Below are 25,970 nucleotides of genomic sequence, written 5' to 3'. Positions count from 1 at the left end.
GGTTACTACTTTTCAACTTTTGATTTCTGGTTTGCCGTTGGCATGTCTATAATCTTTTTAGAGGGTTGAGTTGTATTATTTTTGTTCGGTTATTGGGAAATAGGTTTGTTATCGATTTGAAATTTCCTATGCGTAGATCCATTCCTGGTCCCTTGAGTTGTGAAGATGCGCAAAAATCTGCGATGAATACAGATATATCCAGAGCCGTTTCGACGAAAGTATCTTTGATGACATAAATTAATGTCATCTGTTGCACTGATGAACATAGTTCATTGACCGCGATGCAACGGTATGCATATGAAAATTTCGATTAATCACAGCCACACTCCTCCGAATTTTCATGTGGCCATCTCAGACTATTTATAGTACAATCGTTTATGGCCAGCAGAAAGATAAGATTCGAACAGAGATTAAAACTATAGAATCTCTTTCGATTCAATTAGTGGAGGTACATGGGTTGTGAGGAATTCGCTTCTAGCACTTAAGTTTACAGATCGCGTTGGCGTATGGGACATTACCACCTGAAGATCGCCTCAAGAGACAAGTGGTAAGCTTCCAGCACATAACAGTACCACGGTTGCTTCCCGTTCTATGTGCGCAACGTTAAGAAGTGGCTGCGGAGAGTGCATAAAACCACCTGGAATCTTCTTGGCTACGATCATTCAGTGTTAAGGTCTTTGTTGGATAACAGCAGATCAGAGTGTTAAGATGAGATTAGTGACTAGTAAGTTTCCTTTTTCATTAAAACAACTGATTCCGCTTAGTGGATAAATAAAGTTATTTTAATTTGATTAAAAATTGTGTGGGGTGCGCTGGAATTAGTGTTGGTATTCAGGAATCTTATGAACTCTTTCTAATGATAGCAAACTGGAATCGCTTAGTTCGATCATTTGTTCGTAATGTGTATTGGCAAAAAGTGTGATGTTGGAGGAGGACACAATGTGAATTACTATTGCACTTCTTTGGGAGCAACATTCAAAATTTATGTCTAATTAGATCAGCTATTAGTGCAGAAAATGTGAAACTTTAATTAATTAATTTATGTTCTTTTGGTGTTGTCTGATCCAGAAAGTTGTCTTCGATTCATGAAAAGCTGAGGCTCTGATTTAGTGCTTAAGTAATCCTGGATTTTCGGGATTTTCCTGGAAGTTCTTCACATACCCTGGGGCATCGGTTATCGTTCGCAACAACTTTGATTAAGCTCGTTGTTCTCTTCTTCCAATTTTGTGGATATTCATTGATTCCCAGATTAAGTTCGGTAAACCGGGATGGGCCTTAAAATCTTTTGCCAGGGAGCTAGTATAAACTTGTCGTTTTAGGATCTATAATAGTTGCAATTTCTTCAATTCAGTAGTTTTTTCTCCATGTTATACGTCGATCAAAATATATCTCCAGACCTGAGAGATAGCACGTCCTACCCAATGTGATGTGTGTGTGAAAGAGATGTTTCGGATATAATAAGGATGAATTCACTTTGGTAGCTTTTGTTTTCATTTACTTTTACTCTCCGCATTGGAGGCATTTTTGTTGCTATTTTTGGGTTTTTGGGCATACCCAAGCATACTATAATGTCCGCAAATGTCTAAGTTCCCAGGATGCTGTGTGCAGGTATATCTGAATTAGTATAGTATATTCCCTACTTCTAAATCTTTTAGCTTTGGACCTGGTATTAAGTGTTCTCTGAGGTGTCACGCCCTACTTTGCACAAGTGCCGGACACTGTTCTAAAACATGTATAGAGGTTTCATCACACTCCACACAAAACCTGCAGGCAGTTTCCGCATCCCTAGTTTTCCTAGGTAATAGTTTAGCCGGCAGTGACTAATGAGAATTCCCACTATGATCCGGAGATTCTTCTTGGTGGGGTATAAGTAATCCTTTGTGCGATTGTGTTCGTATCCCCAAATAAGCACCCTGGACTGCTCTCTTAACCGGCCCTCTTCATCCCGCTCCCTGCTTGGCTAGGTCGTCCACTGCCTCATTGTCTTCCAACCCAAGATGCTCTGGAACCCAGAGTATTCAGATCTTATTGAGCGAGCCGAGCCTAACCAGTCTCTCAAGGCATTCTCATACCAGTTTAGAGTTCACCTGATTGGACCTAAGTGCCTTGATCGCTGCTTCGCTTGTCTGTCTGTCACACGCACTTTTCTCTGAAACGGCTAAACCGATCCGAACGAAATTTGGTGGACAGATGGGAACTATGAAATCCCACGCATACAGCGAGTGGCATAAATTTAGGTGGAGTTTAAAGGGGCGCTCCCCATACATGCAAAGGGGGGATTAAACAATTTTTTCATCGGATATAATCGTGTAGGGTATCAAATGAAAGGCCTCGATTGTACTTTCCGAAACTGACATTCGTTTTGGCGTGGGAAAATACCCAACCGCATGCTGGACCAAGCTATTGGTGCCCAATTTGGCCTTTCACTCTCCCATTAAACCGAGTCACCTTTAGGAGACCAGATCTGCATTTCGTATAATTACCACAAAAAACATTCTTCCCCTCTCTATCCAAAGTTGGTGTTGTTGCATATTACCGCACCACTATGAATAATTTAAGTCAGTACAAAACCTTGTTGCTAAAATCTGATTTGAAATCGTATAGTGTAAGCCCTTCGTGCCTGTTCCGCTGCAGATGGCCTTGGTCTACCTAATTTTCCACGGTGGGAATAGCTACCACCAAATCAAAACAAGTCGAAGTACCAGAAGCTGCACGCTTTGGGTATGAAGATTTTGTGCTCATCTTATGTGAGAAATTTCCTATGCAGGTTATTTCATTCATTCCTAGCTAAAAATTCAAAATATTCTTTGTTATATTCAACCCCACACGTCTTACACTGTGACAAATTCACGTGAAATAACAACAGCTGGATTTCCATAAAACTTTCCAAAATTGTGTATCATATTCATCATCATCAACGGCGCAACAATCGGCATCCGGTCGAGGCCTGGCTCAACAAGGAACTCCAAACATCCCGGTTTTGCACCGAGATCCCCCAATTCGATATCTAATTCGCATTTTTTTTTGCTAAGAACCCAGGTCTCCAAGGAAAACATAAGGACTGACAAGATGATAGTCTTGTACAATAAGGGCTTTGACCCTATGTTGAGAAGTTTCGAGCGGAACTGTTTTTGTAAGCTGAAATAGGCTCTGTTGGCTACAACAACCGTGCGCGGATTTCATCGTCATAGCTGTTATTGGTTGTGATTTTCGACTCTAGATAGGAGAAATTATCAACGGTCTCAAAGTTGTAGTCTCCTATCTTTATTCCTCCAATTTCGCCAGTGCGATTTGATGTTGTTAATTGGTTGGTTTTTGGTGCTGACGTTGTCTTCAAGAGGATTGTGCCTCTCGCATTTACCTCAGCATCACGGATTACCTTTTCCAGGGCCAGGTTAAAAAGGACGCATGATAGGGCATCCCTTTGTCGTAGACCGTTGTTGATGTCGAGAGTGGTCCTGGTGCTTTTACCATATCTTCCCTCGCACATTGGTCAGGTTCAGCCTAGTTAATATTATTAATTTGGTTGGGATACCGAATTTTCTCACGGCTGTGTACAGTTTTACCCTGGCTATGCTGTCATAGGCGGCCTTAAAGTCGATGAAAAGATAGTGGAAATGATTTCTATATTCCAACCCTTTTTCCATCGCTTGCCGTAGAGAGAAAATCTGATCTGTTGCTGATTTGCCTTTAGTGAAGTCTCTTTGGTATGGGCCGTTGATGTTCTGGACGTATGGGGCTATCCGACCCAGCAAGATAGCGGAGAATATCTTTTAGATGGTACTCAGCAACATGTTACCCCTATAATTGCTGCACTGTATGATGTATCTCTTTTTATGTATGAGACAGATAATGCCTCGTTGCCAGTTGTCAGGCATTGAATTGCTGTTCCACACCTTGAGCCATAGTTGGGGAACCGCTTGGTGTAATTGGTCGCCTACTTATTTAACCAATTCGGCTGTAATTTCATCGGCTCCTGGCGACTTATAATTTTTAAGTTGATGAATTGCACGGACTGTTCTTCTACAGTATGTGTCCATCGTCTTCAGTTGGCGGACCCCTTCAACTCGCCGATGTTCTGGTTGTTGAGCAGCGCTCAACAAAATACTCTACTCATCGCTCCAATATGTCCATTCTTTAGGAAATCAGATTTCTTTCTTTGTCTCGACAGGATGAACATCAAGGTAAAGGTAAAACTTCTGCGCCTGGTACGGTTGCTCCCTGTACTTTTCGAGTTCACAGACCTGTTGGTTTTCCCATCCTTCCTTTCTCATCTGTGAAGTCGTCTCTCCGTTCGCCGGAGTTCGTGATAAGTCTCCGCGCCTGTCCGCGTCCTTTGAGAATGCAGTATGCCGGATTCTACCGTTGCTAGCTTACATTCATCGTTGAACCAGCCGTCCCGACTTTTTTTGCGACTGGGCCCAAGTATTTCGTGGTCGTATCAATGATAATGTTCTTCAGGTGATTGTGAAGATCATCTGTTGATGCTTCATCTCCCGGATCTCTGCGGACTGCGGTTATTGCGGCATCGATTTCCCTCTTATAGGTGTTGCGGAGGGCTGTGGTGCGGCTTCAGTGTTAACTCTCACTTAATTGTCAGACGGGATTCTGGGCGGTGTTGTTCTCGAGCTCGAAGCATCATGCTAACGAGATAGTGATCTGAGTCTATATTAGCCCCCCTATATATTCTGATATTCATCAAGACTGAAAGTTGGCGGCGTTCAATCAACACGTGGTTAATTTGGTTGAAAGTGGTCCCGTCTGGAGAGGTCCACGTTTGTTTGTGGACCGCATTCCGCGCAAATCAGGTACTTCTAACAACCATTTCGTGTGACACTTCTAATTGAATAATCCGCAGTCTGTTATCATTGGTATCCTTATGTAAGCTATGGGAGCCAACGTATCGCCTGAATAGGGATCCGACCCTACTTGGCTGTTAAAATCCCCAAGTATGATTTTGATATCACACCTGGGACAGGCTTCAAGGGTTCGTTCTACTGCCTTGTTGAAAGTATCCTTCTCCGACTCTGCAGTCTCCTCTGTAGGGCCGTGAACGTTAATGAAGCTTATATTTCTAAATTTGCCAAAAGCTGCGACATTGAATGCGAACGCGGTAAAAATGGCTATAAACTTCTCTATTTTGGTAGCCCACACACTCAATATGGTGTTGGGATTGCCATCTCAGAGGATTACCATGATGCCATTAAAGAAGTCGAACGATTTGATGATCGACTGATGAAGCTCATCATTATATCAGCTGAACGCACTATTCACTTCTTCATCGCATACCCACCACAGACAGGTCGACCTGATGCCGAAAAAGATGCCTACTGGCAATTTCTCGATGAAAAGACTTGTCACGTGCCTGCTGACATCTTTATTATCATTGCCGGCGACCTTAATAGTTATGTGGGTGAAAAGGCAGACGGTAACAGATGCTATGGGGGAAAGACGTTCGGAGCGCGCAATGAGGATGGCGAGCATATAGTCGATTTTGCGGACACCTATGACTTTATACTTATGAATACATGGTTCATCAAACGATTGTTTCATCTTCCAACATTTTATAGTGGGAAGAGTAAAACGTAAATCGACTATATTCTCATAAGATGTTGACATTTTGCCCACTGTCACTGATTGCAAAGCCGTTTCCTATGAGACCATCGCACCTCAACATCGACCATTGATTGCCGTCCTTTGAATTAATAATAATAATAATAATAATCGTTGGCGCAACAATCCATATTGGATCAAGGCCTTGAAGTGTGTTAGAGCACTTCATTCAAGACCGTAACGGTACACCACAGTACACTGTGGGAGGCAATGTGGTCAGCATTGCGCTCGCCCGAGATTATTACCCTGATTTGACTCAGGTACTCATTCACAGCTGAGTCGACTGGTGTCCGACATTCAATCACGATAACAAATTCCTCTGCCCCCAGCGAGATTTGAACCGCGACCTTCCGCTACGATAGCCCAGCGCTCTAACCACTTGAGCCATCCGGACTCCTTCGAATTAAGCCACCGATAAAACAGCGTGAGGAATGCACTGGCCCGCCGCGCATTAAATGGTGGCGATTTGGTGAGAAAAAAGAAGAAATGATCCCACTCACACGATTACCGACCATTACGAATGTGGAAGAATTGTGGACCCAAATGAAAGACACGACCCACAAAGCAGCCTCTGCAACCTTCGGCGTCACTAAGTCAGGTAAGCGGTACATCAACCGAGATACTTGGCTTTGGAATGATGATGTTGAAATAAAGGTCCGTGAAAAGAAACGCCTTTACCACAAATTTCTCGACGATAAAAAGCTGGACAATTGGCAAATTTATAAGAATGCCAACCGGGAAGCAAAGAAAGCAATCGCTGTCACCCGAGAGGACCATTACAAAAATCTTTACGATAAACTGGACACTCGGGATGGCGAGAGAGATTTATATCGACTTGCTAAAAGTCGTAACGAACGTAAACAGGATATCAAACACTTCTGTTCCGTTAATGACAAGAATGCTACTTTGCTTACTAACCGTTGAGCAACAACGGATAGATGGCGACAATACTTCGAGCAGATTTCAACTGAAGAATTTACTCATCCCACCACTTCCACAAGTTTGGACCAGTTCCCCCTGTCAGCGCAATTGAAGTCGAGGAAGCAATAAAACGAATGAAATCGGGGAAAGCCACAGGACATGACGACATCGCATCTGAGCTCTAGAGAGCGAAGAGCTGGGACCCAACACTGTGGCTCAGTGAATTCTTTAATCGGGATATTCGGGAAGGTAGAACACCATCTGACTGGCAAGAAAGTACCACCAGCAGAATGTTCAAATTACCGTCCGATTCGGTTACTTTCTCTTACCATGAAGATTTTTGAACGCATTCTTGATAACCGTATTCGCAAAATCGTTGAAATAACCGTGAATCAAGCTGGATTTGTCAAGAACTGCGGAATTACTAACGCAATACACGCTGCTCGGTTACTCATGGAGAAACACCTTTAGATTGCATTTCTGGATCTAAAGAAAGTTTTTGATCGTGTGCCACACGAACTCATCTTAGTGCCATAAGAACTCGTGCGCTGGATTCAATTGCTCTACCACGATCCGAAAAGTAAAGTTCGAAGTATGGCGGGTGTATCAAAACCTCTTTATGTCTCTGTTGGTGTTCATCAAGGTAGCGCCCTGTCACCACTCTTCTTTATTTTTCTTATGAACGCCGTCACATGGGACATCCAACGTCCAGCGCCCTACACACTGCTTTATGCAGATGATGTTTTCTTAGCATCTAATAGCAAAAAGACAAAATATATGGTGGCAACGTCAGCCCCGAAAACCAACCAATCAACAACATCAAACCGCACTGGTCAAACAGGAAGAATAAAGATAGGAGAAGACAACTTTGAGACTGTTGATAATTTCTCCTATCTAGGGTCGAAAATCACAACCGATAACAGCTATGATGATGAAATTCGGGCATGGTTGTTGGCAGCAAACATCTCGCCTTACAAAAACTGTTCCGATCGAAACGTCTCACCATAGGGTCAAAGCTTTTATTGTACAAGACAATGATCTCGACAGTCCTCATATGTTCCTCGGAGACTTGGGTTCTTAGCAAGAAGAATTGCGAACTCTTGGCCGCGTTCGAGAGAAGAATCCTCCGAAGAATTTTTGACCCCCGACATGAGGATCGACGATTCCGTAACCTACATAACGACGAAATCTATGAGCGATACCGTGACCGTCAGGTTGTGCATAAAATCCGGCTCAATAGATAACAGTGGGCGAGTCACTTAATTCGTATCGATGAGGATGATCCAGACTGGAAAGTCTATAAGGGCGATATCTGTGGTAGAAAAAGAAGACGAGGCAGACCCAGCTTGAGATGAAGCGATGGCGTAGGTCAGGGCGCCAGATAGCTTTTAGGGATAATGAATTGGTGGACCTCGGCGCAAAACCGGAATGTCTGGAGTTCCTTATTAAGGCAGCCCTAGATCAGATACCGGTTGTTGCGCCGTTGATAATGATGATGAATAGCAAAAATGATCTCGAACAACTTGTCCAAAAATGGAATGATCGCCTCATGCAATACCGTCTCAGATTGAATCTGAATAAACCTACATTTTTGACAGTCGATCTGCATGAAACAGGCACAATCACTGTCAGCGGGAGTGATTTGCCCAGAACTGAACAATTTAAATACCTCGGGTTAAGACTATCAGCCAATGGAGAACTGTGTCATGAAATTGCTTCATGAATTAACGCAACCTGGTTGAAGTGGCGTTCCATAGCTGGTGTTTTTGTGATCGATGTATCAACTAACGTCTCAAATCTAAATTTTACCGCAATGTCGTCCGTCTTGTCGCTCTCTATGGTTCTGAGTGTTGGCCGACTATAGAAGACAATGAACGGCATCTTGCGGTAATGGAGACGAAGATGTTGCATTGGACGAGTGGCGTGACACGTTTTGATCACATTCGAAATGAGGATATCCGCGATCGATATGGGGTTGAACCGATCGTGGAAAAATTGCGAGAGAGGTATCTTCGATGGTATGGTCAAGCAATTCGTGAATTCACTTGCCAAGATTGGTCTGAACATCGAAGTCGATGGTAAACGACCAAAAGGCAGGCCGAATCAACGGTGGCTTGATACGCTGGAAGGGGATTTAAAGGCATCGAGATTGCGCTCAGATCAGGGATTCGATAGAGCCAAATGGCGAAACCGATCATGACGAGCCGACCCCGCTTGTGAACGGGACAAAGGCTGAAGAAAAAGAAGAAGAAGTACCAATATCGGTTAATTATAGCTATGATTCTACTGGAGAGGCAAGTTGTGATTTGGTATTGATTTATTACTGCAAGATACAGATTGCTAAGCTGTATTAAACTCCAAGCCTGCGGTGATTCTAGTAAAGACTGTGAAAGTAATGCCAAACTCCTTGGAAGAAATTTATTTTGGATGAAGGTTTAGATGTGCGCTAAGTGTAAGTAATTATGATATCTATACCATAGTGCTGAGACTGTTGTTGTTTGACTGGAAGATTGCTGATCGTCACAATTTATTCCATTTTATTGTTCGAATGATGATATCTAGAACTTGAAACACAAACTAAACACTAGGGAGGGCTAAACTGGAACTGGGCACTGGAGGTATGCGTCTATTTTTAGTTCTAACGTCAAAGAAGCCCTGCTTCAACATTTGCGAATTTTCGTCACATAGTAAGCTTTGATGTGGCCAATTGATTCCATTGACCTATAAAAATCCACACTATCTCCAGCGAGGAATTTCGGTTGAAGCCTACCCAGTTCCATAAATTTGCATGCATTATTCTACGTTCTGTTTTCTCAAAGCCGTTCTGGAGTTCACCAACCTTGAAAACTAGTTTAAAATAATAAACAGATAAAGATACGAAGTCACTACACAATAAAAAGGTTCGCTCTGCAGAACTATCTTAGAAACCTTTTGCATGTACTGAACACGAGCATATCTAAACGTCCATACAACCAGGTCGAGTCTGTGTTACATACAAACTATGCATTATGTCTTAGGTTCTAGCATGGTCGGCTTTTCTTTAGTATGCGCCGCGGCAGGTTATAGCCATAGAATTTATGGACCAGTTTGGTAGTTCCCTCACTAGTTCCAATGCAACCATGGATGTACATAGGTTCATGTGTGCATACGAGTAGTATGCGTCCAGATACCTGGTTAATGGCAGGTACTATGATGGGTGCTCTTGTGAAGACCATTATCACTGCTTCCATTTATGCCGCACTTGACCGTCCGCTGTGCTGGGTAATGGCCAACCCCACCTCGAGTGCATTGATACCAATGTCGGTGACCGATTGAGTGAATAATAACAATAAAGTTAAATGAACGAACCACTTGACCTATAAAATACCTTCTAGAGCTTCACAGCAATGTTGGCGGAGCAACATAGCGAGTGGATTTCAAATATGCAGTTTGAATAAACATTTGATGCATATTAAATAATGTAGGGGAGGAAAAGGTGTCTGGGGAGAAGATTGAAACCAAAACAAGAACAAAAAGAGCTCATCATAAAGGAGTTGGGCTAGCGGAAAGTTAACTCGTTAAATTCGTAGCCTGCTTGCGGATATTTACCAGACGAAGTTGTCTCTCTGCAGTCGATTGCATCTTTTGACATGGCGGTAATATCTCTTCTGTAATTTCAATGTAAAGTAGTCGCCGCATGTGCAATAATCATTATATGAGGTAGTGGTTTACGCCTGTTGCTATATTTATTTTTATCCAATATTGCAGGCCGACCTGAAGACTTTCGTGGATTCACTGCCTAACCGGTGGGGCATCCAAACCCAACCTTTAAACCTCAACTCCAAAACGGAATCAGCCTAGTCGCTCTTGAATACATTAATTTGAACCAGTTGTAGGGAAACTTTGATCAACATCAACATTTGGAGTTTCGCCTGTCTTCAATTTCAATTTCAATTTAACTATACTTAACTCTATAAAATCCTCATCATCATCAACCGCGCAACAACCGGTATCTGGTCTAGGAATGTCTAATAAGGAACTCCAGACACCCCGGTTTTGCGCAGAGGTCGCATCACTAAAAGCTGTCTGGGGTCCTGACCTACGCCGTCGCTCCATCTCAGGCAGGGTCTGCCTCGTCTTCTTTTTCTACCATAGGTATTGCCCTTATAGACTTTCCGGGCTGGATCATCCTCATCCATACGGATTAAGCGACCCGCCCACCGTAACCTATTGAGCCGGATTTTATCCACAACCTGACGGTCATGGTATCGCTCATAGATTTCGTCGTTATGTAGGTTATGGAATCGTTCATCCTCATGTAGGGGGCCAAAAATTCTTCGGAGGATTCTTCTCTCGAACGCGTCCAAGAGTTCGCAATTTTTCTCGCTAACAACCCAGGTCTTCGAGGAATACATGAGGACTGTCAAGATCATTGTCTTGCACAGTAAGAGCTTTGACCCTATGGTGAGGTTTATCCAGCGAAACAGTTTTTGTAAGCTGAAATAGACTCTGTTGGTTGACAACAACCGTGCGCGAATTTCATCGTCATAGCTGTTATCCGTTGTGATTTTTGCCCCTAGATACGAGAAATTTTCAACCGTCTCAAAGTTGTAATCTCCTAAATTTATTCTTCCTGTTTGACCAGTGCGGTTTGATGTTGTTGATTGGTTGGTTTTTGGTGCTGACGTTACCACCATATATTTTGTCTTGCCTTCATTGATGTGCAGCCCAAGATCTCTGGGTGAAGGCAGTTTATACGTTGTTCTTCCCATGATGTCGATATCGTCAGCATAGGCCAGTATTTGGGTGGACTTAAAGAGGACCGTGTCCCTTGCATTTACCTCAGTTTCACGGACCACTTTTTCCAGGGCCAGGTTAAAGAGGACGCATGATATGGCATCCCCTTGCCTTAGACCGTTGTTGATGTTGAACGTGAGTGATCCTCCTGCTTTTATCAGACGGTATAGACCAATGATGTTTTGGGCGTATGGGGCTATCCAGCCTAGCAAGATAGAGGAGAATATCTTATAGATGGTACTCAGCAACGTGATACCTCTATAATTGCTGCACTGTGTGATATCTCCCTTTTTATGTATGAGACAGATAATGCCTCTTTGCCAGTTGTCAGACATTGATTCGCTGTCTTACACCTTGAGCACAAGTTGATGAACCACTTGGTGTAATTGGTCGCGTCCATATTTTACCTATTCGGCTGTAATTCAGTCGGCCCCTGGCGACTTATGATTTTCAAGCCGACGAGTCGCACGAACAGTTTCTTCTATACTTGGTGGTGACAGTATTTGTCGTCTTCACTTGTCGGCACCTTTAACTCCCCGATATTCTGGTTGTTCAGTAGTTCAGTACTCAACTCAATCTCTCGGAAATTAGATTTCCCTCTTTATCTCGGCAGGATAAGCATCGAGGTGTATAAGGCTTCATCCTGCTGACTTGTTGGTAAAACTTCCGCCTTCGGGGTTGGTGCTGTTGCTCCCTGTACTTTTCGAGTTCACAGACCTGTTAGTTCTTGCAGGCTTCCTTTTTGCGTCTGTGAAGTCGCTTTTCTGCTCGCCGGAGTTTGTGATAAGTCTCTGCGCGTGTCCGCGTTCTTTGAGAATGCAACATTACTCGCTATACAACATTCTTCCGTTCCATTGCTAGCTTACATTCATTCTCAAACCAGCCATTCCGACTCTTTTTGCGGCTGGGGCCAAGTATGGTTGTGGCCGTATTTATGATAACGTTCTTCAAGTGGTTGTGAAGATCATTTGTTGATGCTTCACCTCCAGGATCTCTGTTGACTGCGGTTATTGCGGCATTCATTTTCCTCTTATAGGTGTTGAGGAGAGCTGAGTTGTGGATGGCTTCAGTGTTAACTCTCACCTGATTGTCAGAGGGGATTCTGGGTGATGTTGTCATTCGAGCTCGCAGCACCATGCCAACGAGATAGTGATCCGAATTTATATTGGTGGCGATGTTCAATCAGTACGGTGTCAATTTGGTTGAAAGTGGTCCCGTCTGGAGAGGTCCACGTTTGTTTGTGGACCGTTTTCCGCGCAAACCAGGTACTTCTAACAACCATTTCGTGCGACACTGCTAACTAAACAATCCGCAGTCCGTTATCATTTGTATTTTGATGTAAGCTATGAGAGCAAACTTATCGCCTGAATACGGGCCCTACTGGCTGTTAAAATCCCCAAGTATGATTTCGATATCACATCTGGGACAGGCTTCAAGGATTCGTTCTACTGCCTCGTAGAATATATCCTTCTCCGACTCTGCAGTCTCCTCTGTAGGGGCGTGAACGTTAATGAAGCTTATATATCGAAATTTGCCTCGCAAACGCAGAGTGCATAGCCTTTCGCTTACGTTTTCAAAGCCGATAAAAGCAGGTTTCATTTTTTCGGTGGGCTAAGAAACCTACTCCGAGCACATGGTTTATTGGATGGCCCGTATAATATATGGTGTAGCGACTATTTTCCAGGAAACCGAACCCTGTCGAACGCATCTCCTGTAACGCTGTTATATCAGCCCTATATTGGAACAGGGTATCGGGTAGCTGCTTGGAAACTCCATGTAAACTCTATGTAGAGGGAACGCACGTTCCATGAGAAAATGCGCAAATCGTTGTTCCTCTGTCGTTGCCGGGTTTGTCGTTGTGTTATTCGTCCAGTCCGAGGCTCCTGGTGTGGCTTCGTAACTTCGGTTATCCGTGTAGGGTTATCAGCCTTACCCAACCCCCACTCTGGAGGACCAGTTTGTACAATTTGTCCCGTTTTTAAGAGTGGCAGAGTGGCAGAGTGTGTGTCCGGATGGCTCAAGTGGTTAGAGCGCTGGGCTGTCGTAGCGGAAGGTCGCGGTTCAAATCTCGCTGGGGGCAGAGGAGTTTGTTATCGTGATTGGATGTCGGATACCAGTCGACTCAGCTGTGAATGAGTACCTGAGTCAAATCAGGGTAATAATCTCGGGCGGGCGCAATGCTGACCACATTGCCTCCCACAGTGTACTGTGGTGTACCGTTACGGTCTTGAATGAAGTGCTCTAACACACTTCAAGGCCTTGATCCAATATGGATTGTTGTGCCAACGATTATTATATTATATTAAGAGTGGCAGACTCGCGTTCATTCTTCTCCTTCTGCTGCTTTTCGTTAAGAAAGAGCTCCCAGCGGTCACCACATGTAGGTGGAGATAGGGTTGGTGGCTGTTGGTGTTGGCTCAGCAGACGTTTCCCAGGTTTTATGCTCCATCGTGGGTACCAATCCACGTTCCGCCCTGAAACCTACATTACCCTTTGACTACTACTACCTTTGCTCTATGTCATAGTCTATACTATTGGAAAATTTCATGATTCTAGGATTCTTAAGGGGGGTTCTGCAGTCAATTACTAAAAATTATGTATACTATTACTAACTTTATTCGAATAGATACATATCAGTATGAAGGCTATTTCGGAGCGTAGGCACCACGAAGTGGCTGTTTCGTCATTATTTTCAGATTCTTTGGTTGGGTCGGTTCTGCTAATGGCCCCGTGAAAAAAATTACCCCTTTGCAGCCTTCGTTCTCCTGTGAATTAAATATCAAAACTAAGACCACTTTTGAAAAGTATTAATCGAAACTTTTCATTTGATACCGCACATTACCATGTTTGGTGGAAAACATTTCACATTCCGCCTAGAACGATGTAATTGACTGTATGCCTGAGCGTTCACAGTTCTCATCTTCTCAACAAATTTGGTGTTAATAGCTGTAACCGTTTCCGAGAAAAATGCGTGTGCCAGACAGACAGACGATTTTTATAAGGTTTTGTTTTACGCAAAACCTTTAAAATGAATTTATTTTTTTTTCTTCTTCTTTACCCTTTGCCTCGCTCGGTAGCGAGGTCCTCTTTTATGTGGCTTCGACTACCTTGTTTACATTGTGGCGACACATAGGAGGCGCGAACTTAAGCGCCAACATGAATTCGCCTCCACCGCTGCATTCAATGGCCGCAGACCGGACTTCCTGACGTCGCCTATCCGTCAATGACTTGTATTCAGTTCTTGATAGGACCGGGGCTCGTCATACCGTGCTCGCTGAAGAGTACGTTCTAGCATCCGAGGCATTTTAAACAATGGCATGATCACTTTTTGCAACGATCTTGAATTCGTTTTCTTGGTCGGCCTCTCGCGTGTCACTAAGAGAGATTTGGTAGGATTCAGGAGTGTGAAGTAAGTTCAACTAAACTTTATTTATCTTTGTCCCTGATCTCAGCATTTTATTTTTATTTTATCCTCAATAATTAGTACATGCGGACTTTTCTATTATCTGGGCAGCTACGATTCAAGGGTTTAAGCTAATGTGACCAATGAGGATGCGTTATTCGCGTTCTTCAGTTCCGCCGATTATAGAATAAGCCAGTGCAGGGTCTGGTATTTGGCATTCTAATTCTTCGTATTTGGAATCACATATTATATTTGGAATTATTTGAGACATGAGCTACGTAAGAACTCCATCGGAGATGATTATTCTTATTAGGGTCTCGTATAGAGTCAGTTCGCCCTGGTCCTTAGATGTACCTATTTTTTTAGCAACGGATTCTTAGCGCTTTTAGCACTTCTTACGCTTTGCCCGTGGTATGAGTTTATGATGGATTCGATATTAAAAACACTCGACAAATTGAAAAGAAGACAAAACAAAGAGAATACGTCCGCACTCGGTGGCGGTCTAAACTGCTTGCTTTGTACCAGGCCGCCAGCTGTATCCGCTGTATCGGTTACCACCGCCGGCAATGCAGTCTGTGGTTCTTGCCTCCGATGTACCGCCACATCACTTCGCTCTTAGCTGAAAACACGCGGGTTCAGCGAAGGAACTCGGGACCTGATCCGGCAATAGGGTTACCGGGCGATCCTGACGCTCCGCGGACGCTTTTCTAGAGTGCCTTCAGCTTCGATAAGGAGACCCATTAGGGCCGCCCGGAACGTCGAATTTTGTTTGCCAGATTTATAGTTGATATGGCAATTTTGAAGTTTAATTATTTCCAGAGATCGGTCATCCACCCCCATGGTGAGGAGTTTACATTTGCCCTGAAGACTCTTCATAGTTGCGTATCGAAATCGTCATTCTGAGCAATTTGAAGGTCCATACGATCCACCATCTCTAGCGCTTCGGCTTTAGGAAGATACATCATCACCATGTGTATATCATTCTTAGCACGTGTCGACAATTCTCCTCCTTTCCAGCATTGTAATTTAGGGATTATGATCCTTAGCCATTCCGCAGTGTCCTTCGTCGTGCAGTTCACCAGTATATAATCTAGTCGAAAGCGTAGGCCGGTGAATACGAGCTTCGCACTTCGTCCCTGGCTCATCTGCCTGACGACAATATCTTCCATAATTTTCTGCTCTTCACGAGTGAGTATTTGCTCGGGAAGTGTTTTCGGCAGTATGACCAGTTAAATGCTCTTGACCGCACGAGCATAACGAACAGCGGCCTCCTCGCTCCTGCCTTCAACCCTGACTTACCCGGGATTTCCCCTTCTTGAGTTCGGGTTTGGGTTTTTGGGAACATTTCCCCTTGTGGTTTGATCTTCACTGCTTCGCGCTTTCTTGGCTCTGATGTTGAAGAGTTAGGTCTATCTGGAGCCTTCTTAATGTCCTTTTCTGGTTTCAGGCTTTCTTTCAAATAACACAAATATCGTTTAGCACCTGGAGTCCTGTCTCCTTCTTGACGTCTAATATACTGATCTCCGATGTACTTCTGCTGGTTCCTACTTTTGGAGCAGGGACCCTTTTTTGATTGCGGTCTTCGCAGTAGGCCAATGTTGACCGTGCCAAGAAATGCATAGTCTAATGGTAATCAAACCGATGAAATGATAGGCTCATAAAATAGAGGCCGAATTTAGTGACGCCTATTAGAAAACGTGATGTGAGAAAATACAAGTTTTAGAAATATCAAAGGCCTACCGCGCTGCACCGCCAAGGGTTTCCAAAAAGTACATGGGCATGGACATTACACAACTACGAGAGAAATAAGGAATAATTAAGCTCCGGAGTATCAGATTGTAAGTTTTCATGTGAGCGATTCTATAGACGTAGCAACTATAGGGGATATGTGGAAAGAACAGAGGGGAGCACTTTCCGGGTTTTCATGGCAGCAATTCCTTGAAATTGGCAGTCGAGGTTATGCTGGGTACACTTGTCAACACTATCGAGACTTTGAGACCATAGAAGGATCCATTGGAATAAGCAAAATTGGACAATGCTACTTGAACTCGAAAAACCACTAGGAAACTCAGATTCATACGGCCTATTTGCTCGTTGATTGTTGCTGCTACCCATGGGGATGGGAATGACTTCCCGACATGGTGGAATAGGTTCCAGCGAATTTCGATGCATTAGTTTGTATAACCTCAATAGTAGTAGCATTGTTCAGTGATGATTTTGTTGAAATGGAACCCGCTTTATGTTGTTCCTACCAAACAACGGATTGGTATTGATCACTCCTCTCCCAACCGGATCGTTATATCATATGTAGCCCATCATCGAGTTGTCGGCGTTTGATGTGACAAATTAGAAGACATTTGTTGGCTTCAACTCTTCCGCCTCCCAATATCCTTCGTTTGGAATCAATGCAGTGACTTCTAATCTAGCATTTGGCTAGACTCTTGATAACAGCGTCCCTTTCGCATTTTGAATACATATATAATATTTTTATATTGTTATATGTGAAAATACATAGGACACGATGATGCTTCCGAGGTCAAGCTTACAATGAAAAATCCTTTGCCTAAAATAGGGTTAGCATAAATATTTATTATATTTCTAGCGATAAACGCAATTAGGTTTGGAATATGCCTTCGTCCTTGTAAGCCAAAGTCAATATTTGAAATGCAAATGAGGTTCTTATCTCTTCGTTGTTTTATCCAGTGCCACCTTCGTGTTTAATTTGCTTTTATTCTGTTTTTTGTTTCCAGATACATTTCTTTTGTCAGTGCTTGTAGTGCTGTCCCATGCAATTCCGAGAACAAAACGGGACGCGTATTTAAGTCAGAATTACTTGGCCCGAGCATCCCAAATCCTGGGGACAAATCTCCTTAAGGATAATATTGACATTGATGGCAATCACGTCCACTCACCTCTTGGAATATCAACCGTTCTGGCCATTCTTGCGGAAGGGTCACGTGGCGCGACCTACGATGAGTTTACATCAGCTCTAGGATTCCCGGCAGACAAAGCTGATTTGCGAAGTGCCGCCAAGGAAATCCTACAGAACTTCAATTCGAAGGACGTTTCCACGACTCCGGCATTCAAAACATGGTTCTACATTTACAAGAACAATACTATCAACGAAGAATACAAACAAATTGTCCGGGACTACTATTTGGCCGAGGTGAAGGATATTGATCGATCTGAATACGATTGGAACGAGCCCCACATAGATGAGTCGATGAATGATAATAGCAAGGACATTATTGGCTTCGAGACGCTGAAGAAATCAGAGAATTTTGATGATTTGCAGGCGACAAAAAGCTATAATGTACCGGACGATATCGAGGAAAAGAAAGAAGCTTCCAAGTTCGATAAAGTCGTAGAGGACAAACAATACGTCGAAGTCCCCGTGATTAAGGAAGAAATTGCAAAAGAACAACTAGAAAAAGAAATCGAGAAGAAGGATGACAAAAATAATAATGATGCTCAACATCTAATCGACGTGAAGGAGGGTGAGGTCAATGACGAGGATAACGAAACAATTAGGGATGCGGAAAAGAAAGAGGAACTTAAAAAGGATTCGGAGTCAACTAAACCCGTCGAGGCCAGTGAACCGGAACGGATTTCCATTCCTTTGAAAAAATTGGACGAGTTGGAAATAATGCAGACCGTGGAAAGCGAATTTCCATCGAGCAGGGTAAGCAAAAGTGAATCCATTTGAAGACATGCCTGTAAAGTTTTATTATTTAAGAAAAGGTAATATCATAGACGTATGAAAGTGTACCTAATTTTGTAAGATGAGAGGAAGTGGGACTAGTCCAATGTGGTGTGCTGGTCGGTATGTCATATTTTGATGGTTGAACGCTTCACTAAGTGTGTATTTTCTGGGTAGCATTTGCTACTTTAACTTCTTCACAAATCAGCACTATAGTACTTCCTTTACTTTCGAGAGTTCGATTTCGAGACTAAATTTTTGGATAGAAAAAGATATATTATGGTTAACGATTTTTATATCGGCTATTATGGGGGATAGCAGCATCAATAACATACGCGGAGTGGCCCGTCTTGTCAGCGTCAAGCTTGTTGCGCGATATGTGGCGATCAGTTAGAATTTGCCGGTCCCAATACACGCTGTAAGCAGAACTATCAAGTACTGCTTGCGGCTCATATCGGTAAACCGTGTATTCTGTGTGTTCGTATATTGCACCGTTACTATAACAGTGCAGCCAGAAATGAGATGGTCCAACGTCTCTAACGCCGAACCATACATTCTGCACTGGTGGTTCTGCATTCGCTCTGTCATTATGAGCTTTTTATAAGCTCGGGAGGCGACCACGCGGTTCTGAATGACACACATAAATGCCTCCGTCTCTGCAGAGAGCTCCCCAGCACACAGCCATCTGTTCGACAAATGCAAATCGACAAATGGCTGCCAAAGACAACTCACGTGCTTACCATGCATTGCCTTCGATTTCCATTCATCGATCCGCTCTTGGTCCGACTTCACCCCACCCAGAGGATTGAAAGATCGATCCTTCAAGCTAAGTAGAGTTAGCCCACAGTCTGCTTTACAAACGGCCGCATGCGAGTCCCTTGTCTGCTCTTTGCACGTCAACCGCACCCCTACCTCCGATGATAGATGATGTATTCGGAATTTGGAGATCGTAGTTCGTATCTGCCGCTGGACGTTTGTCAGATTGGTTTTCGTCCACGGAAATATTCCCAATGCATATGCCACTGAAGAGATATGTTCAGTGCGCTTATTTTACACGTCGCGGCTCGTGATGATCTTTGCGGATGGCTTGGATTCGACACTTGTCTAATCCATCCGAATATCACGGGTAAACAGGTCTACTATTAGCAACAGTACCAGCATACAGCCTGATGTCATCTAAGTGCATCAAATGTGTCAGTTCCAACTTAGCACGTAGGCCATATTTGATTACGAAACCATGCTCTCTAGCATCATTCAGTAGCCATGAAAGGAGATTCAGTGCGGTGCAAAACCAAACGGGACGCAACGAATCTCCCTGGAAGATGTCTCTCCGTATACGGATGAGCTCTGAGTTATTCGCACCCTCAGATGAACGCACTGATATGGCATGCCACCCTTCCATGACTGTCGCCAAAACTTTATTAGTTTGGGATCAATGCTATACAGACGTAGGACATCGGTTAGCCAGGTATGCGGTACGCTATCGAAAACCTTGACAAAATCGATATTGCAACTAAAGAGGTTTCTTAGTCCTCTAGTTGCTTGTCCTACAATTACCGAGTCGATAATGAGTTGCTCTTTGCAATCCCTTGACCCGACTCGGCAGCTCGTCTGCTCCTCGGGCAGAATGTTGTTGGTCCCAAGGTGCGCATTGGCTCATCCACTATAATGGACGTTATGAACTTGTGGAGGGTTGGTAAGCAAGTAATCGGTCTTGTGTCTGGGGGGTCCTGCACCGTGTCCTTTTTTTGGAGAAGGTAAGTAATTCTCGCAGTGAGGAAAGGTAGAAATTTCTCTGGCCGAATAATGACCTGATTGATGCTATGTGCCAACCGACCGTGTACACTGGTAAATTTCTTATATCAGAAATTCTGCACCCGATCTGGACTAGGGCCCCTCAAGTTCTTCGAACTGTTTATGGCTCGCCGAACTTCCTATTCGGTAACATCCGCAAAATTCATTTAGGCGTAGTATCATGGCACGCAGCTTGCTGGGCGGGTAACCCCGAAAGCCCACCTCAATATTCTCTCGCTTCCGTCACTAAAAATTGTACTGTCTGGATGCTCTGTTGGGATTCGTTGAGAGATCTGAAAAAACTCCGCTGGTTCCTTGCGTTGCATTCGTCACGTCTGGAATGACTTTCGGCATACCGTCGTAACGGACTGCATACGACAGAAAGTTTCTGCTTTAGTGTGTCCAGAATTTCAACTACGCTTGTTTCATTAGGGATGGCATAGTTCCTATAAACCCTCTGCACTTTATTTCTCATCCGTCTGTTGGCATTGCCAGTCTAGTAATGTTATGAGATCCCTCAACGTTCCAAACGAATTTTCCATGGTGGATTTCTTCAATCACTCAAACCAAAAAACCCCTTCTGGCCGTACAAGTGATCGTAGTTGCAGAAGTGACATATCAACACACAGCCGAGATGCAATCTCATCATTGATATGAGATAGAGTTCCCGGAGTTGCTTGAGATGCATAGAGTCTGGGTCTGGTCTATGCACAGGATCCCTTTTCGAGAATTCTATACACGCTCTTTGTAATTCGTCCCGAACCTCAGCGGAAACCTCAGCTTGACGGTGAAGAAGAGTGCTTCGGCGAGTAATGAAACTGTTGCATGCAGAGCGACGTGGTGTTGTTGATGCCGCCGCTTCTGTCCCCATCGACTCTCGGTCAACAGTTTCCGTTGGTCGGGCCTAGTCTTCACTGCCATCCCAACCTGGGCCTTGTTTTCTCCGATCTTCCCACATGTTACCCGCCTCCGTAGTTACTATAGGTATTATGCCCATATGAGCCGCAGTTCCGCAGTAGCGGAAAACAGCAACACCTGGCGCTATTTTCGCAGTCTTTTGATTACTACCCTGTACGCCTCACCCCAAGAGTTTTTATGGGTATGGCGGCACAGCTGTTTGAAGCAGTTTCTGTTACTCATTCAATGGCAGCAGTGGTTAAGGTTGATTTGTATCAACCTCATCTGGCAATTAGTTTTGGTGGCTCTTCTGTATTTCGAGCATCTACTGCTGCCGGCAGTAAACCGATGGTCCGATGGTCCACACCCTCTTTCCTTTTGGACAGTAAGCAATTTTGGTCAGTTCCACAGTCCTTGCTGGTATGACCTTCCAATTCGCATCTCTTACATTGCTTCAACCTGTCTTTTGGACTGGTGCATGCCTTCGCAATGTGACTGATCTAAAGTATCTAAAGCACCGATTAAGCGGCACCTGCTCCCTAAGCCGACACATAAGCTAGTCTATTTTTACTCTCCCTGCTGCTGACAGTTTGAGTATTGCTTCCACTGGTAGGCTGATAATGACGGTTTGTGTTTCACTGTAGGTTTTCTTTAGCGTTTTCATCGCTGACTTTTGTAGACGGATAAGATCAATTTAGTTCTCGATGGCCTCACGAACCTCATCCTTTCTGGTGATTTAATTTATATCTTTGCAGATTATATTTATCTCCGGCCTGCTTCTGATTTTTGTAAAGAATTTGTTTGCGGTTACATTGTTAGATTTCTTGAGCTCTAGCATAAGGTTTCCTTTCTGAGACCGTCTAACACACCTAAATTGGTGAGTTCGGGGCCTTTTTTATTTTCCTGAGAATGCCAGCGTATGACCTTTCACCACATTTGCTGATAATAATCACCTCCGTTTTAATCTTCTTCTAATTCATTTTTTCCGAGATGTTAGCTTTCTCCTGGCTTCGTTATCCACCTTGAGAGATTCACTCCCTTTTTCCGAAGTCGCGGTTACATGATTTTCATCGGCAGCTTAGTCGTGATCCTCACGCCCGGGTGGTATGACGCCAAGGTTTCTTCCTTATCGCATACTCCCGCTACACTTTTCCCACGGAGGATAGCGCTATCGACAGCGGGGGCTTGTTCCAATATGTGCAGGATTTGCAATGAATCGAGTTTTTTCTGAAGGGGACGTCAATGGAGCCAGTTCTAGCCCCTTCTATATGTTTGTAACAGTAGAGGCCATACTAACCAAGGTTTCCACTACTGAGGCACTGCAGTAAGTGCATATCGACGGCTGGGAGCCCGTTTGCCTACTCCCAAAACCGCCAACACTGGGTTTCCTAAGTTTATTTCTCGTTTGTGCCTCCATATTTGGTTTTATTTCTGCGTATCCCACCTACCTCGCCTGCGCATAAGCATGACCGTTTATGAACATCTTCGATAGCGTGCATATGCGTGCCCATATCATATCCATCTTGCATACGGAGATGGACTTCCTTATACTTGCTCCTTCATATTGTTTGTTTATGTTTATTCCGTAAAGCAAAAAAATTATTTCGTTTTCAGCTATCCAGAGCACAAACCCTTCTTATGAAGGACGACATTACATCTGCACTGAGTGCCAACTCTATTGTTGGTAACGACGAGGAACATTTGACTAAGATACTACTCTTCAATGGTCTTCACTTCCGTGGTAGTTGGAAGACCCCATTCCAAGAATTGAGAGATGGAATAGATGTTTTCTATGTAAACAAGGAAGAGTCCTTGCCAGTTACTATGATGAGAACTTACGGTGAATTCAGAACGGCAAAGTTGGATGAATTGGATAGTGAGGCCATTGAGTTTTCCTATGATGTGAGTACTATGATGATTACTAAAAGATGAAGCATAAAAATATTTAGGGTAGCGTTACTATTAACTTTTTCTTGAACTTCCAGGATAAAAACCACTCATTGCTTATTATCATACCAAACGAGAAAGAAGGACTTCGCAACCTTATCAGCAAACTGAAAACTGAAGACATAGCTGTCCTTCGCACTCGTCTTGCACCTGAACCTCTATCCATTGGCTTGCCGAAGTTCGGCATTGACTCAACAAGTCGATCTGAGGTCACACTTAAGAATCTAGGATTGCGGAAGCTATTTTCAAGTGAAGAAGCTGATCTACGAGGTATTGCTGAGGAGGATAAACTGCATGTCGATGAAATCGTACAACATGTGAATATTCGAGTCGACGAGGGAGCTTGCAGGGAGGATGCACTTACAGCCGGACCTGAAACCAGGATACTCGACGAAGGACGCACTGTTGTGGCGGATCGTCCTTTCCTTTATTTTGTATTGCATAATGACAGTAACTTTGTGTTAGTTTTAGGAAAAATTATGTCGCCTAGTCCAGTAGATGAGACTACATTCTGAGGAAAGGAAAGACTTAATTTTAGGAGCTTTAAAGTGCGAAAGGAAACATCAATAGTTACGAGTATGACTTGACAAGTAAAACTGTGACCTTAAAATTTATTCAAATATTAAAAGGTATTTGTAACATATTCGAAACTGTCCATTGGATTTGAGAGAGAATAAATGTGGTATTCTATTTTGAACGTAATTTTGCTTGAAATTGATTGGGGGTTATTTTAAGATTTATTCGACCAAAAATTCAAGGCAATGAATCCTTGAAAGAATTTCTGGTAATTAGCTATTCTACCAATTTCAGCAATGCTTCGATTTTAGGAAAATCGCAATTCCCAAGCAACTTGCTTCAGGGTAATCTTGGTTGTGAACGAGTATGTTGCAGATGTTCTTAAGGGTTCTCCACGAAGCTCCTGTCGTGGGGGAGCCTCTGCAAATTTTCAAACTTTCTCATTACGGAAGCATCAGCAATGCCTTGAATATGAACTTATCTCACGGCTACAACCTTTGGCTATCAAAAAAGATTTTTGATTGATTTCTGGAATGTGGATATTCTGGGCCTCAGCGAAATAAGACTGTAAGGCACCAGGGGACATTCTTCTCTGTCTTGCGGTACTGCTCTTCTATACTTTGGAAAGCCCAATGGTAGTAAATACGAGTTCGATGCAAGACTGGTGCTATCAGCTATTGCAAGCGCCATTGTTCAGACCTGGGAGCCGATTTCCGATTCAAGCGGAAGAACATCTCCACTGAAAATTTCCAGGTGCCAAATCACTATATCTGATTGACGCTTACTTTGGATTGAGTGGGGAGAAGGTAGCAGAGCCTCGACATCTTCTTGTTACCGGAGACATTCTTCATGCTGCCTTAGTGGGAGGGAGAAAAACACCACCAAAACCAAGGTTTTCCGTCTGGCTTATCATATATCCTTCCCATTTGCATTAACAGTCCTGTGAGTGGGGGCTTAAGGATACACTCAAACGTTTTGCCGCTTGTGGTGAGAGGAGACTAAAATGGATAGAAATTTGTGGGCTAGGAACTTGCAATTTTAAAACTATATTGCTACCGAAGCATCAACAACGTCTCGGATAGGGACTGACCTCACGGCTACAAAAATGGAGTGGATTGGTTTCTGAAATGTGTGCACGCTTCTCACCAACGGCAGCGAGGGTCTTTAGAATTAGAGATGGCTGATCTGAATGCCAAAGTGGGCTCTGACAACATCTTGCTGTTTACCATAAGGTCAATTGGGTTTCAACTGACTGACGCCGTAAGGACAATCAGACCGACCACTTCGTGATCAGCAGTAGATTTAGGAGTTTTCTTCTGGATGTCTGTAACAAGGGAGGGAAAGGGATCACCATCTGATGGTCGCTTACGTTCGTTTGGACGTTGCGTTCGGCAGCTCCCCTTTCGAAAACCGGACTGATTCTAAGAGAGGCCGCCAGCGAATAGTTCGACAGCATTATTTGGATAGCATATCGGCTTGTAGGACGAAGTTTCACGCAAAGGTTTATTTGGCTTGAGGACTTGTATTAATTCCTGCTTCTTCCATTGTGTAGGAAATGCTCTTTCTTTAAGGTATGTAGTGAACGCCTTGGCAAACATATTTGGCGTTACTTTCACTGCTGCCTTGAGGGCCTTATTGGGGATGCTATCCAAGCCAGGTGCTTTATTTCCAACTATTTTAGTTTCGCAGTTTCGAGGACCTCCTTTTCACTTACCATGGAAACTTTGGCGGTGTCTATCTTGACAGTGAGAATGTTAGCGGTACTCACATTCTGGGGGAAAAGATCCGTTACTATTCCATTAAGCTGTCTGTATGTCAGACCCGATTTATTTATAAACGGCTGGACGGATTGTCACGAAAGTTAGTGAGAGCGTGTGGTCTGCTGTTCTGCAGCAAGTGGCGCTTCCTCAGTACTTAAGCTTAAGGTAGCTTAAGTACTGAGGAAGAGAGTAAGTAGCTCTCGAAATACGTATTTACTAACTATTAAAATATATTGTAGTAGGAGAAAGTTACCTAGTTTTATCTTTATTTAGAAGAACTACAAGCATCGGAACAATAACTATTTTAATAACGGTACCAGTCTATACCAAGTGCATGGCTTAGCATACTGGTGGATGCAAGACATACCTAAATCTCTACCGAACTAAGGAGTACGGCACCCGTGTTGAAACGCAACACCACGCCGAGGCCTGAAGGTCTCTTCTCGCTTGAGCATAACTAAAACCCCCATGAAACGCCCACTAGGGGCCAACCGCAAACAACCGAGCTGTACTCATATACGACAGGAATTCTCCCGAAGTATATGAGTCCAGGGGCTACCCCGGTTCCCATGGTGCCAGTATACCCCTGGTAAGGTTTCGTGACCGAAGCCACTTCAGATGAGTCCCCGTGCAGACTCGGGTC

The 25,970-nt window shown here is 43.7% G+C and overlaps 1 protein-coding gene across 1 annotated transcript; it reads left to right on the top strand.

The window, feature by feature from the left end:
• The first annotated feature begins 577 nt into the window (after positions 1–577).
• Positions 578–23,753, top strand: LOC119659934 (serine protease inhibitor 3/4). Its single transcript, XM_038068274.1, has 4 exons — positions 578–724; positions 17,464–18,395; positions 22,719–23,006; positions 23,090–23,753. Exons 1-4 carry the CDS (start codon positions 709–711, stop codon positions 23,564–23,566), a joined length of 1,713 nt encoding a protein of 570 aa, XP_037924202.1. The 5' UTR covers positions 578–708; the 3' UTR covers positions 23,567–23,753.
• Positions 23,754–25,970: the final 2,217 nt, after the last annotated feature.

This window comes from Hermetia illucens, chromosome 6 (genome assembly GCF_905115235.1).
Source record: "Hermetia illucens chromosome 6, iHerIll2.2.curated.20191125, whole genome shotgun sequence".
Classification (NCBI taxonomy): domain Eukaryota; kingdom Metazoa; phylum Arthropoda; class Insecta; order Diptera; family Stratiomyidae; genus Hermetia; species Hermetia illucens.
This window is presented reverse-complemented; position numbering and strand designations above follow the sequence as displayed.

Bases quoted from the DNA above. Each gene is read 5' to 3' on its own strand.
- LOC119659934 (XM_038068274.1), top strand. The intron at 18,396-22,718 runs GTAAGCAAAAGT...TTTCGTTTTCAG, and splicing joins GCGAATTTCCATCGAGCAGG to CTATCCAGAGCACAAACCCT. The intron at 23,007-23,089 runs GTGAGTACTATG...TTGAACTTCCAG, and splicing joins CCATTGAGTTTTCCTATGAT to GATAAAAACCACTCATTGCT.